Source organism: Impatiens glandulifera, chromosome 2 (genome assembly GCF_907164915.1).
Source record: "Impatiens glandulifera chromosome 2, dImpGla2.1, whole genome shotgun sequence".
NCBI lineage: Eukaryota > Viridiplantae > Streptophyta > Magnoliopsida > Ericales > Balsaminaceae > Impatiens > Impatiens glandulifera.
Genome location: NC_061863.1, coordinates 36,168,492 through 36,181,959, shown reverse-complemented (window position 1 = coordinate 36,181,959; position 13,468 = coordinate 36,168,492). Strand labels below are relative to the sequence as shown.

The window sequence follows — 13,468 nt, the reverse complement described above, 5'->3', positions numbered from 1 at the left end:
ATATCAAAACCGAAAGTTATATGAAAACCTTCGGCATCCACCTCTATAAATACAAACCCTAACCCTTCTCTTTTTCATTCCACTCATCTCTCCTTTCCCTCTCTCCCGCGCCGCAGCCGCCTCCCCCACGCCGCTTCTCTTCTTCTCTTCTCGCGTTCAGGTTTGTTTCATTTGTTTTTCTATTTGTTGTTTATTATTAGATTTAGATTTCTTATAATGTAGTTTATATATATTATCTAGATTTAGGCTAGTTTAAATTATTTGTTTGTTTCATTGATTTAGATTTGTCTATACATTATTGTTTAGATTAGATTTAGGTTAGTTTGTTAAATTTATATGGTTTTGTTAGATTTGTTATTTTGTTTGATTGAAGTTATATTAGATTTAGGTTACGGTATATTTTGTTTGATTAATATATATATACATATATCTGAAATGCATTTAGGATGGGTGATTCATGGAATAATCTTCGGCGTACACCGGAGAAACTGCCTCTGTGTTATCAGAATTTGCTAGCACAAACAGAAATTGCGGCACGTGAGGAACATGTGAGACAAATGACGCTGGAAATGGAGCAAATCCGATTGAGGGATGCGGAAAGAGGCCGATTGCTGAGTGAAATTAAAGCGGACAGGGCTGAAATGGCCCAAAGATTAGAGAATCTCGAACAGGAACTTGTATTCTTGAGGAGTCGACTGAATCAACCACCCCCTCCTCCCCCATCTAATAATTTCTAGATTATATTGTTTAATTAATTATATTTTTTTGTTTTCCGTACGAACGATGACATTTTTATGTGTTTTGTTTTAATAATTATGAATTATTATTATTGTCTTTGGTTTGGTTTTAATATGTTGTTCATGAATTATTTTATTTTTGTTTGCTTTTCACTTTTGTTTAAAAAAAACAGCATGGCCAAAACCGAAGGTTTATTTTGAAAACCTTCGGTTTTGACCCTCGATTAAAAAAATCCAAAAATTTTCTAAGTATGGGGAAGGGTAAAAACCGAAGGTTTTCAAATAAACCTTCGGTTTTGACCCTTGTTTAAAAAAATCTGAAAATTTTCTAAGTATGGAGAAGGGTAAAAACCGAAGGTTTTCAAATAAACCTTCGGTTTTGACCCTCGGTTAAAAAAATCCAAAATTTTTCGAAGTATGGGGAAGGGTAAAAACCGAAAGTTTATTTGAAAATCTTCGGTTTTGACCCTCGGTTAAAAAAATCCAAAAATTTTCTAAGTATGGGGAAGTGTAAAAACCGAAGGTTTATTTGAAAACCTTCGGTTTTGACCCTTGGTTAAAAAAATCCAAAAATATTTTAAGTATGGGGAAAGATAAAAACCGAAAGTTTATTTGAAAACCTTAGGTTTTGACCCTTGGTTAAAAAAATCCAAAAAAATTCTAAGTAGGGGGAAGGGTAAAAACCGAAGGTTTATTTGAAAACCTTCGGTTTTGACCCTCAGTTAAAAAAATCTGAAAATTTTCTAAGTATGGGGAGTGGTAAAAACCGAAGGTTTATTTGAAAACCTTCGGTTTTGACCCTCGGTTAACAAAATCCAAAAATTTTCTAAGTATGGAGAGTGGTAAAAACCGAAGGTTTATTTGAAAACCTTTGGTTTTGACCCTTCCTAAAAACATTTTGTTTAAAGTGAGGACCGAGAGGTTTATTCAAAACCTTTGCAAATACCAATAAAAACCGAAAGTTATACTATTAACTTTCGGTTTTACCACTTCCTAATTTGTTAAATTATTTTGTTTTAAACCTACTAATCTAGACTCCTAACTAATATAATTAAGTGTGTGTTATATTTTAAAAATGAAGATTGTGTTTGATGTTAAAATCTTTATGATTATGTTTGATTATATAAAGAAGTGTATATGTATGTTTGTGTTTGATGATCATATGAATGTGTACAAAGTTTGATCATATGGATTGTGTAATGTTTTAAGGTTATCAAATGTGTTAAAATAATGCTGTTTAAAGTCATTACAAGGTTAAAAACCAAATAATTTAACAATTTGTGAAATTGTAATTCCGAAAGTTAATTGTATAACTTTCGGAAATAACCATCAAAACCGAGAGGTAATCATATAACTCTCGGAAATTAATCAAATGATCAAAACCGAGGGTTATATGATTAACTCTCGGAAATGACCTTTAAAAAAAACAAAACCTGCTTTTTTTCTTTCTTCTTTCCCCGTTTTATTTCTCTTATCCCGATTCTTCTTTCGATTCTTCTTCCGCTTCTTCTTCTGCGCCGCCTCCTGCCCAGCTGTGTCCTCCAGCTAACAATCGAAGACGAAGCCGTGCCGCCCTCCTCCGATTGACGCCGCCGCTGATTGAAGAAGGCTTTCCGCCGCTAGGTCGCTGCCTCCGCTTGGATCGACGACGCCGCTCGCTGCCTCCGCTTGGATCGACGACGCCGGTGATTGAAGACTGCCACCGTCGATTGAATACAGTCGCCGCCTCCTGCTGCCGCCATCCAATTCAACCTACAGCCGCAAAGGTTAGTTTGATTTTAGGTTAGATTTTGGATTTTAGGTTAGATTTTGGATTTCAGGTTATATAGGTTTGATTTTGGATTTCAGGTTAGTTAGATTTTGGATTTTAGGTTAGTTTGATTGATTGTTAAATTAGTTTGATTTTAGGTTTTTTATATTGGTTTGATTAATTGTTAAATTAGTTTGAATTTAGGTTTGATATTGATTTGATTGATTGTTAAATTAGTTTGATTTTAGGTTTGATATTGGTTTGATTAATTGTTAAATTAGTTTAATTTTAGGTTATATGAGTTAGATTGTTCAATTAGTTTGATTTTAGGTTATATTTTTGGTTTTAGGTTTGATTATTGGTTTCATTATATTAGTTTGATTGATGGTTATTCAGTTTGATTTTAGGTTAGTTTAGGTTTTGATTATGATATATTTTGTTTCATATGATGATTATTTGGTTTGATTTGAGCGGGGACAAGGATATTGCGTTGTCTAAGAGGGTAGTGGGGACAAGGATTCCTCTTACGTTTAGAGAGAAGAATGGGAGGCCAGGCGGTACAGACGTGGGAAGAACACGATGGTCTAGACATGTGGGGTCGATTATTCGGGACCCCGCAACCGTCTCACACCGTCTTCTAAAGTGGAAGGCATTAAGTGCAGACCAATTGGATTCACTATGGACTGCTATCAAGGTAATACTTATTACTTGATTATACATTACGTCATTAAATAATTATTTTTAACATTTGGATGTTATTTTTTTCAGGATCCGTTCGAAGCTACTAATGGTGATATTGAGTCTTTTCGAAAGACCGGATTGGGACACGCCAATCAGATATGGGATAGATGGCGGTCAGATTTGAACAAGACATATATCCGCGTCCACAAAGGAGACGAGGCATCAGTACTGGCTAATCCTCCACTAGACTACAATCGAGATAATTGGGAGTTTGTGTGTCGCAACCATTTCTTCACAGAAAAATTTAAGGTACGGTTTCATAATTCAAATAAAAGTTGATATTAATTAATTTAACTTCATTTTTATTTCAAATACAGAAAAACAGTCGTACAAATATTATTAACAGGAAGAAGCTGAAATTCCCACATCGAACGGGAAGTAGACCGTTTGCACAAATTGAAGAAGAGTTGGTAAGTACATTATTTGTAATAACTTAATCTAAAGATTGTTATTAATTATATAAATCATTTATTTCAACAGGCGGTTGAAATGGGACGGGCACCGTTTGTCATTGAAGTATTCAAGAGGACCCGTACCCCAAAACCGACAAAAGAAAACCCAACACCCGTCCCGGACGAACACGTGCAAGAGAAAATTGTAAGTGAATTGAATATGCCTAGTTTTTTATTATAGAAATGATACTTTATTTCAATTGTGCAGGTTGATATGGAGGAGGTTGTTAGTAACGAACCGGGAATATCGGATTTTGAATTGACGGAGAGGGTGTTCGGACAACAAAAACACGGGGTAGTGTTCAGAATGGGATCAGGCATCCGGCCCATACACTTTCGTGAGGATCGTCGAAGTGGAAACAGTTCACAGCGAAACAATGAGCGATTGTTAGAAGAGAATCAAATAATGAAGCTCAAGCTGGAGGAACTGGAGAAGAGGGATGAAGAAAGAATGCGCAAAATTGAAGAGATGCAAGAGGAAAAGGAAGAAATTGTGACAAGAATGGAGAGGGAGAAATTAGAGATGAATGCAAGAATCGAGAGAATCGAATTGTGTATGAGGCAACAACCACCTCCTCCCCCCCCCCACAAGCTAATTCTAGTACGTTGTCATTGGTTTTTTCGATTCAAAACATGTTTTCATTAGTAGTTGTGTCAATTTGAATTTATAACAGATTGTTCGGATTATTAGTTTGGTTGCGAATTTTGTAATGATAATGATCATTTAATGTGATCGTTTAATGTATGTGTCATTTCTTTTATTATTGATATATTGGTTTGGCTGAACAGGTTTTGGTTGCGAGGTTTTGGTTGCGAGCAAAATAATCAGCACATTTTTAAAAATTTACGGGAAAAAACCGAAAGTAATATTGAAATCTCTCGGTTTTTCTTCAAATGGAAAAACCGAGAGTTTTACAAATAACTCTCGGTTTTCTCCATTTAAAGAAAACCGAGAGTTATATGAAAACTCTCGGTTTTTCCACAAAGAGAAAAACCGAGAGTTCTCATATAACTTTCGGTTTTCCTCTTTGTGGAAAAATCGAGAGATTTCTAATAACTCTCGGTTTTCTTCAAATGTAGAAAACCGAGAGTTATTAGAAAACTTTCGGTTTTCCTCTTTGTGGAAAAATTGAGAGTTTTCATATAACTCTCGGTTTTCTTCAAATGGAGAAAACCGGGAGTTATTTGTAAAACAAAAATCGTATTCATGTTAAAATGGCCGAATTTAAAAGATCCAAAAATTTGACCTTGAAATCGTATTTTAAAATTGATCCTTATAAGAGCTTCAAAATCGTGATTTATGTTAAAGCTTTTGTTCTTCATGATCATATGAACTTATTGTAGCTTACGGATCATAATTTTATGATATTAAGCAAAAGTTATGGATTTCTGAAATTTTAGACCAAAATAAGAACATTCGGTCCTAAGGTTTTACCCTAAGACCGAGGAAACGGACCAAGGAAAATAGGTCAGGACCGGTAACATTTTCCAGTACTGTGGAGTAGGACCGAAGTTTTTCTACCAGAACCGTGAAGTAGGACCAATGTTCTTCAGCTGGGATTGAGGACCGCGACCGTTGTTCTTCAGTTAACCCCGTTAGTCAAACCTTTGACCGCCAATGGAACGCAGGACGTCGTTAGCCGAAATGACGTAGTTTCAACTGTCTTCTTCCCTGAAACGCTGCGCTCGCGACCTTGTCGACGTCTGATCTTCCAGAAGCTCTAGCTTCCTCCATAGGCGATCAAATACCTTGATTTTTTCGGCCAAATGATCCTCTCGTCAACGCCAACGATACCCTTCTATCTACAGGCTTTATTCTATCATGGATAAGGCTGTCAGCTGCCAGAGATAAGATTAGGGATAAGTTCGTCAGGGGGTAAAATTGTCTCAAATTAACCTTCCTCAATCGACCTATCTACCATATAAATACTCCCCCATGGTCTGTAGACAAGATCATCAAATAATAACACATCAATCACCGGATTTCATCTCCGAATCAAAGCTTTGAAAATTTCAGCGAACTGGTTTTTGTCAAAACTCGTTCCGACGATCCAAGCTTCAATCCAAGCTCTTGAATAGCTACCAACACACCCCAAGAGTGTTCTCCCACTGTTGGTATGCATCCATATCGTTTGTATCACAATTTGTGATTGAAAAAAATAATTTTTTTTCAAATTTTCTTGTTTGATCATGTTCTTATGCTTGATTATGTGATGTTTTTTTGTTGAGAATCATTATTTATATATATATATATATATATATATATATATATATATATATATATATATATATATATATATATATATATCATGTATTCACTTTTTGTTGAAAGAGAATCGATGAAATCAACCTGAATCAATTTTTTTTTTAAATAAAGCTTCAATACTGATTTTTTAAAATATTTGTGTTCTTGGTTTAAATATGGATTTTTTTTTTATCCAGATAGTTGTTATAAATGTTTGTAAACATGTTTAAATGATTTCTAAGCAACTGTAATATGAAATTTGAAAATTAAAGCTTGAAAATTGGATTTTTGAAACTCTTTGTTCTTGATTTAATTCGGATTTTTTATCCAATTAGTTGTTATACATGTTTGTTAACATGTTAGGATGAATTCCAAGCAACTATTTCATCACTTTAATCATGTTTGATCAAATAAAGTTTTTGAAATTTTTTGGATTTTGATTCAATCTTCAAAAAACTGTTCTAACGATGTTATGATGTTCTTATTTAGGTTTAGATCAACTATATTCATAATTTCAAAACTAATGGAACAAAAATCAGACCTTAAAATGGCCTAATTTAAAAGATCCCAAAATTTGACCTAGAAATGGTGTATTAAAATTGATCTTTGTAAGGACTTCAAAATCGTGATTTGTGTTTGGAATTTTGTTCTTCATGATCATATGAACTTACTGTAGCTTACGGACCATGATTTCATGATCCCAATCAAAAGTTATGGACTTCTGAAATTTTGAACTGAAATAAGAATATTCAGTCCTAAGGTTTTAGCCTAGGACCGAGGAAACGGACTCAGGACCATGGTTCAGGAACGGTAAAAATTTACCAGGACCGACAATTTTCTATCAAGACCGTTGAGTAGGACCGGTGTTCTTCAACTAGGACCGAGGACCACGACTCTCAACTAGGACCGAGGACCACGATTTGAGTGACTCTCAATAAATTGAAGTATTGTTAGATCTTATTCATTGGGAATTTTAAATTTGTAAAAAGTTTTTATAATTTAATATCATCACTTATTTTAATTAATTTTGTATTATTTATTAACTAATTTCTTATATATAATTTCAAATGGGTTAAATAATGAGAATTAATCCTTAAAAAGAATACACGATAAATTAATTCAAGTAATTCACTTTATTTATTAAATAATAAATTTTCAGGAAAAAATAATTTATTTCTAAATAACCTTCTACATAAATAAAACATTCATTATCATATTATGAGAAAATATATTCAGAAATAGTTCAAAGTTTCAACCTTTTTCAATAAGATTCTCAAATGTTCTTATAATGGATAATAGTCTAAGATCAACAAAGCATTTGCTAACAATTTAATGAAGGGCTCCATTTATATAATTTAACTCCAACCCAAAATAAATCAAGTTTTTATACTTTTTATTTATGCTTTATTTTATTTCATATCCTTTCTCCTCACATAGAGTTCACAATTGAACTGAATCTAACTGTAAATTTTCAACCAGAATAAGGCATAGGTTTGTCCTCCAAAAAGGACCTGAAAAGAGTAAAGGCTTGTTGAGGCCGATGAAGAGGAACCTCATGCCCTGCTCCTGTAACCGTTACTAGAGTCAACCCTTTGTAAACTTGGCTCCACCCACCAACCTAACATGATTACCACAAAGTTAAAATTTAAAAAAAAAATTACATATTTTTCTTTCATCAAATTTTTTGTTTTTTGGGGGCTCACCTTTCCATTGTCATACCATGGGTACCAATTGGTTATAGTTGGGAGCTTCAACGCATCGATGGAATATCGAGTCGCAGTCACCGGAACCACTGAATCAGCGTCTCCACTGAAACATAAATAATTAAATTTTATAACCACGAGACTAAAATAAAGATTAGACTATGTAAAAAATAGTGAACTTTGTTTGTCAACTATGTTTTAGATGAGTTACTCAATAAACTTGCTCAAGACTTGTATTTAAATTATTTGTATTATAATTAGTAATTGTTTCAAATAAATAGTGGCCAAAGTTGTAAGTTGTTAGATGTGAGAGTAGTCACAATGAAGAAAAAAATATACACAAGAGATTTGGAGAATTCTTATGGTAGAAAATTGAAGGAAGGTGATTTGAAGCTTAAGGTTGATTCGAGCTCTTTTAATAATTTCGAGAATAGAGATTTTATAATGTTTATTTTTTTGCAATTCTTCCTCACAATTTGTATTGATATATTCGTTTTGATAGCCTAATTACGACAATCATCTTGTCATTAGTTGTATTTAACTATTCACGTAATCGAAAAATCTCATAAGAAGAAAAGGGAAGAGATTATGATTATACCTAAATACCCATATTCTCAAACCAGCAGCTATAAGTTCTTGATAAATAGGAAGCATTGAAACCGGGGAGTCTCCCCAGTTGTTTCCAACAATATCACTAAGAAAAATCCATAAACGAGACAAAAGGATTAACCATTAGTTGTTAATTGTCCAATTTGAAAACACTTTTGTTTATGTTTATGTACCGAGAACATTTCCAAATACATAAATCAAATGTCATATATAATATATTTATACCTACACGTCTTCCATGGATAGTTTATACCGGTTATATTTGCATGCAATGCCTTTTGAACTTCAGGCAGATTGAAGTAAGTTTCTGAGTATCTTTCTGTACATGGGTCATAAGCTCTCGACATCCATGGCTAGAAAAAACAAACATAATGTATATTAAATCAAATCAAATAAGTATTTTAGTTGATGATTTAAATTATTTGATACGCTTACGTAATGTCCTCTAAGGTTAGTCTTTAAAGATGAAGAATTATTGCATGGAGAAGTGTAAATGCTATATCGATCAATATTCCCCATTTCCCATTGGGCAACATCGAGAGCTTTTGTACAATCATTCGATGGATGTTGTAAAGAAACAGAATCGCATGTTTTTTGAAGAAATTTGAACGTAGAATCGGAAATCAATCCATGTGTCCACCAATATTCAAATGTACCAACAAAATCATGATAATCATCTATAACAGCATTTCCCACCTATAATTCAAATTATAAATTTATAATCACCTTTCTTTTCAATTTTAAGCATGTTTATATGTATATATATATGAGATCAAAACCTTTTGATTAAAAATAATACATACCAAGAAACCTTTGAAATTAATAACTGGATTCTTAATCCCTTTGTTTCTTTCATAAATCAGTTGAGACAACTGAGGAACATAATGACCTGAAAACAAATCATTTTTTTTAACAATAATAAGCATATTAATATTTCCAATAAAAATAAAATAAAAACCTGCATAGCTTTCTCCGGCGATGTAAAAATCGCGGTGTTTGTATTGCGGAAACCTCTCGATCCAATTGACTAGAAATGTGTATGCATCTTCAGCTGAATTCAATGCAATCAGATGAATGGAAAAAAAATCTTCATCCATAGATAAATTTTGATTTAGAGCTTGTTTGATCATGATTTATTTGATTATTTAAAATATAATAATAATAATCAAAGTCACCTATTTTTTAAACTATCAAAAACACTTAATTCATACTAAAATATAAAAACATTTTAATAATTTAACTCAAATAATTTCATCTCATATGAACAACTTTTTAACCTAGCAAGATTTTGATTCATAACCTAGCTTTTTCAAATAATCCAACATCAAACTAGCTATTATTTACTTAAAATCACTTGGATGCCTCAAACTAAACTATAAAATCTAGTTTAATTTGATAAATTATGATAGAATTAACTAGGTAATTTAATTAGAGCATTTTAAAAACAACATATGTAGCATTATAAAGGTAAAATAGTTTAAAAAACATTTTCTTATCATTAGTTCCACATTTTTATCTATCAACTTACATATTAAAAATACATATTTTCATTTGGTTTCTTTTAAGACACCTAACTAATTCGACATTTCAAATTCAAATGTTTTTTACCTGTCTTTTTGTCCCCGGCCGTGTATAAATCAGAAGTAGTGTTTGTATAAGAAAAACCAACACCAGCTGGTGAGTCTAGGAAAAGCAAATTGGCCACTGAAAATTGAACCAAACAAACAAAAATCAAATGAAGAACATGAAAAGGAAACAGTGCTCTGTTATTGAAAACTAATATGACATACAATTATTCCAAGAATAAGGATTGATGTAAAGAGTCTTCCCATCAGGATGTATAAAGAAAGGTCCAATCTCTTCAGCAGCACCATAAGCTAAAGAAGAACATCCAGGTCCACCATTAAGCCACAAAACCAGAGGTTTTGACTGATGAATTATTCCCTTTGCGAATGGAACCTCAACCAACCAATAAAACAAAGCTCTACCAGATTCATCATTAACTGTTACATAACCTGAGTATTGAGAAAATCCAACATTTGTTGGTTGCCCAGGTAATAATGTAATTCTATCTCTCTCTTGTTCTTCATCTTTGTACAAAGAATGAGAACTACCCATGAAGAGAAGGAGCAACAAACAGAGAAATAAGTTCTTCATAGATGAAACCCAGAAACAAGAATCGCAAATGCCAATGAAAATAGAGGAGTCTATATTATCTAGCCCCAAAAAAAGTGCATTTATAGCAACTGGCAACTGCAAAGGAACTTAGGGCTTGTTCGGTCCAGCTTATTTAAATAGTCTGGAGAGAGAGAAAAATGATTATTGGTAATGATTTGTGATGATTTTGAGGAAATGATAATATTTTTTTGGTAAAAAAACTTAAAGGGTATTGATATATATAAATAAAATAAATAATTATAATTTAAAATAAATGGTATTTTAGTATTTTGACTAATGACTCGATTGATTTGAAGAATGAGAGGGGGAATGAAGTGATAATTGATTTGGTTGGATTATTTGGAAAACTCAAATCCGAACAAGGCCTCAGAGGTGCGAATTGAGATGCTTAAAAAAAATTGTTTTAAAAATATTTTTTTTAAATATTAATTTTAAATGAAATAATGTTGTAAAATATATTTTAGTTATATATATACTTAAAAAATTATTAGTATTTATCGGTTGAGAATACAACTAGACTCCAATTTCAGGTATTAGGCTTAATTAATATATTTTTAGATGAAGGTTTGAAAAATGTATTCCACTAAATTACAAATAAAATACTAATTAGTAAGACTATAATTCATTATAGAAAGAAAAAAAAAAAAGTCTTTTATTCGACTAAGAAAGGTAGCACAATAATTTAATTTTATTATTAAGTGGACTTTTTCATTAGAACAGTGTGGTTTGGTTGCTCTTACAAAAATGGAAAATTCTTAAAAGAAACATATGAATAAATCAAAACTTTTTTCCTTAATTTTATCAAAATTTTTATAAAAATTACTTGTTATCCACTTTTTATGTAAAAAAAAAAGTTTCATATACTTTGATGACATATTTCCTATGTCAAATAAAAATATTTTTAGTAATTGTGATAATCACAAAATACTAATTTTTAAATAATGTTAAGTTAGTTTATACACTTCAATTCTCTTAAATTTTAATTTTCTACCTTAGTAAATATATATATATATATATATATAAGAAAATAAATATATATGGTTCAATTAAATATAGTATATAGAAATTAAATAATATTAATACGTTCAAACTCAACTCTACTTAAGATATAGGATAAAGAACTATTAAATAATTTTTTCACATTTATATTGTCAATGAAGATGAAGATAAATAGCTCAACAAACCAGCAAATCCTCCAGAGAAGACAGTTCACTTCATAAGACAACCCATTTAATTAAATATATAAAATATTTAGATAAATATAACTTTATTTAAATATAAAATGTTATAGTTTAGTGGTTCAAGTTACAAATTAAAAAAATTATTTTGTTACGAGTTTAAATCTCATCAAAAAACAATATTTTTATTAATTTTTTAAACTAGTCTCAGAGCAACAAAAAAATCAACTTTTATTAATCGGGGGCTGGGGCAGTCCAAAACTCGGAGCCGACTCTGTTTAGTAGAAATCTTAAATCATTTAGAACATAGTCAAAATAAAATCTGAAAAGATATTTGAGATTTAAAATGTGCTCCAAAAATAAAATAAAAATTATGTGAAGAGATGTGAAAAAAGCAATTGCAACGAAGATCAATCTTGCTAGCATAAATTTTAAAAATGACTTACTATGCACAAAATATCAATCTAACCATGAAACAACTAGACATGTTTAAATCAAATGCATGTTTGTTAAAGAAGTTTGGCAAAAAAATAAATTTGCATACCACACATCCTGACATAGCTAATTTTAATTTTCAAGATTGAATTGGTCACAATTTAAATAAAGGAGACGAGAGAAATGAATATATTTCTCGTCTTTGATAACAAATTTAGAAAGCAATGAATAACTTTATTTCCAAAGACATAAAACGAACATGGGCAGAATTTTGAACCTAATTGTAGAAGAGAACACTCTTTTTAGAATGCAAATATCTTTGAATTATCCACAACAACAAAATCTCAAACAAAAGTTAAAATTCAGGTCTAGAATAACACATCAATTGCACATACTGACACAATCAATAACAATGATGCAAAGACAAGTCATATTGCAGTCATTATTAGTATATAAAAGGAATTATTTGCTAGCAAGACAAAATAAATTGATGGAAGAAACGATATCATCGTTGAAATGGATGCAATCAAACTTGCGATCATCGCCGCCAAAGGCTTGGGACTCAATGACGTTCAAATTCTTTCAGATGGTTAAGAAGTATTAATGATATAAATCATAGGAACAATTTCTCCTACTAACAAACCAAACTGATCCGTCGTGACATACATCAATATCTTCAACAAAATTAGGAATACATAATCAAATGGATTCCTAGAACCAAAAATCTAACTGCACATTGGATCGTAAAAAGACATAAAAAGCAAAATATGTGAGAAGAGTAGACCAAACAAGATTTGATATATTTAAATTTTTACTCTTTCAAAACCTTCAAACGATTTAAATAACGTATGAAAGAATGGAATAAAGCGAGCAAAGAAATCACAGTCTGAACACAAATAGCAAGAGATGAAACCGTGCAAAAAGTAGAACATGACAAATGAAGTAGAGATGACTCACCAAGAAGAAGTTCAATGAACGATCTAAAATTCACGCTCAAAGTAGTTTGTTTTTAAAAAAAAATATGACTATTAATTTAAGTCTATTTAATTTCTCATATGTTGGTCCAAACTAAATTGTATTTATTTTTAAACACTATAAAATATATACAACTTTAACCCAAAATCAAATTCATCTGGATATTTTCAAACAGGCCTAATATATTATTCGATGGAAGTGTGAAAAATGCATTCCACAACAATACAAATAAAATATTAATTTTAGTATGACTGGAGGTGTGAAAAATGTATTCCACCACTATACAAATAAAATACTAATTTTAGTAAGACTATAATTATTCTCCAATAGAAGTCTTTTATTCGACGAAAGGTAGCACAACAATTTATTTTTATTATGAGGTGGACTTTTTCCATTAGAATGGTGTAGTTGATGTCACAAAAATGAAAAATTCCTAAAAGAAACATAAATAAATAAATAGAAAAA

The 13,468-nt window shown here is 31.3% G+C and overlaps 1 protein-coding gene across 3 annotated transcripts; it reads right to left on the bottom strand.

Moving 5' to 3' along the window:
* Window positions 1-7,211: 7,211 nt before the first annotated feature.
* On the bottom strand, window positions 7,212-12,570 carry LOC124926738 (serine carboxypeptidase-like 27). 3 transcript variants are annotated; one of them, XM_047467024.1, is made up of 11 exons: window positions 12,530-12,570; window positions 12,195-12,228; window positions 10,028-10,325; window positions 9,846-9,941; window positions 9,196-9,288; window positions 9,041-9,126; window positions 8,673-8,933; window positions 8,463-8,590; window positions 8,227-8,322; window positions 7,629-7,734; window positions 7,212-7,543 (listed from the first exon to the last, which is right to left on the bottom strand). In XM_047467024.1, the coding sequence occupies exons 1-11, from the start codon at window positions 12,568-12,570 to the stop codon at window positions 7,397-7,399; spliced, it is 1,386 nt and encodes a 461-aa protein (XP_047322980.1). In that variant the 3' UTR covers window positions 7,212-7,396. The 3 variants fall into 3 exon arrangements, with proteins under 3 accessions (XP_047322980.1, XP_047322978.1, XP_047322979.1); XM_047467022.1 differs by lacking the exons at window positions 12,195-12,228; window positions 12,530-12,570 and having other exon boundaries at window positions 8,463-8,586; window positions 8,642-8,933; window positions 10,028-10,394; XM_047467023.1 differs by lacking the exons at window positions 12,195-12,228; window positions 12,530-12,570 and having other exon boundaries at window positions 8,667-8,933; window positions 10,028-10,394.
* Window positions 12,571-13,468: the final 898 nt, after the last annotated feature.

Excerpts from the sequence above, each read along its gene's own strand:
- LOC124926738 (XM_047467022.1), bottom strand. The coding sequence starts at position 10,394 with ATGAAGAACTTATTTCTCTGTTTGTTGCTCCTTCTCTTCATGGGTAGT. Across the intron at positions 9,127-9,195 it reads CGCCGGAGAAAGCTATGCAG|GTCATTATGTTCCTCAGTTG; the intron begins GTTTTTATTTTA and ends ATTTGTTTTCAG. Across the intron at positions 8,934-9,040 it reads TTAATTTCAAAGGTTTCTTG|GTGGGAAATGCTGTTATAGA; the intron begins GTATGTATTATT and ends TTTGAATTATAG.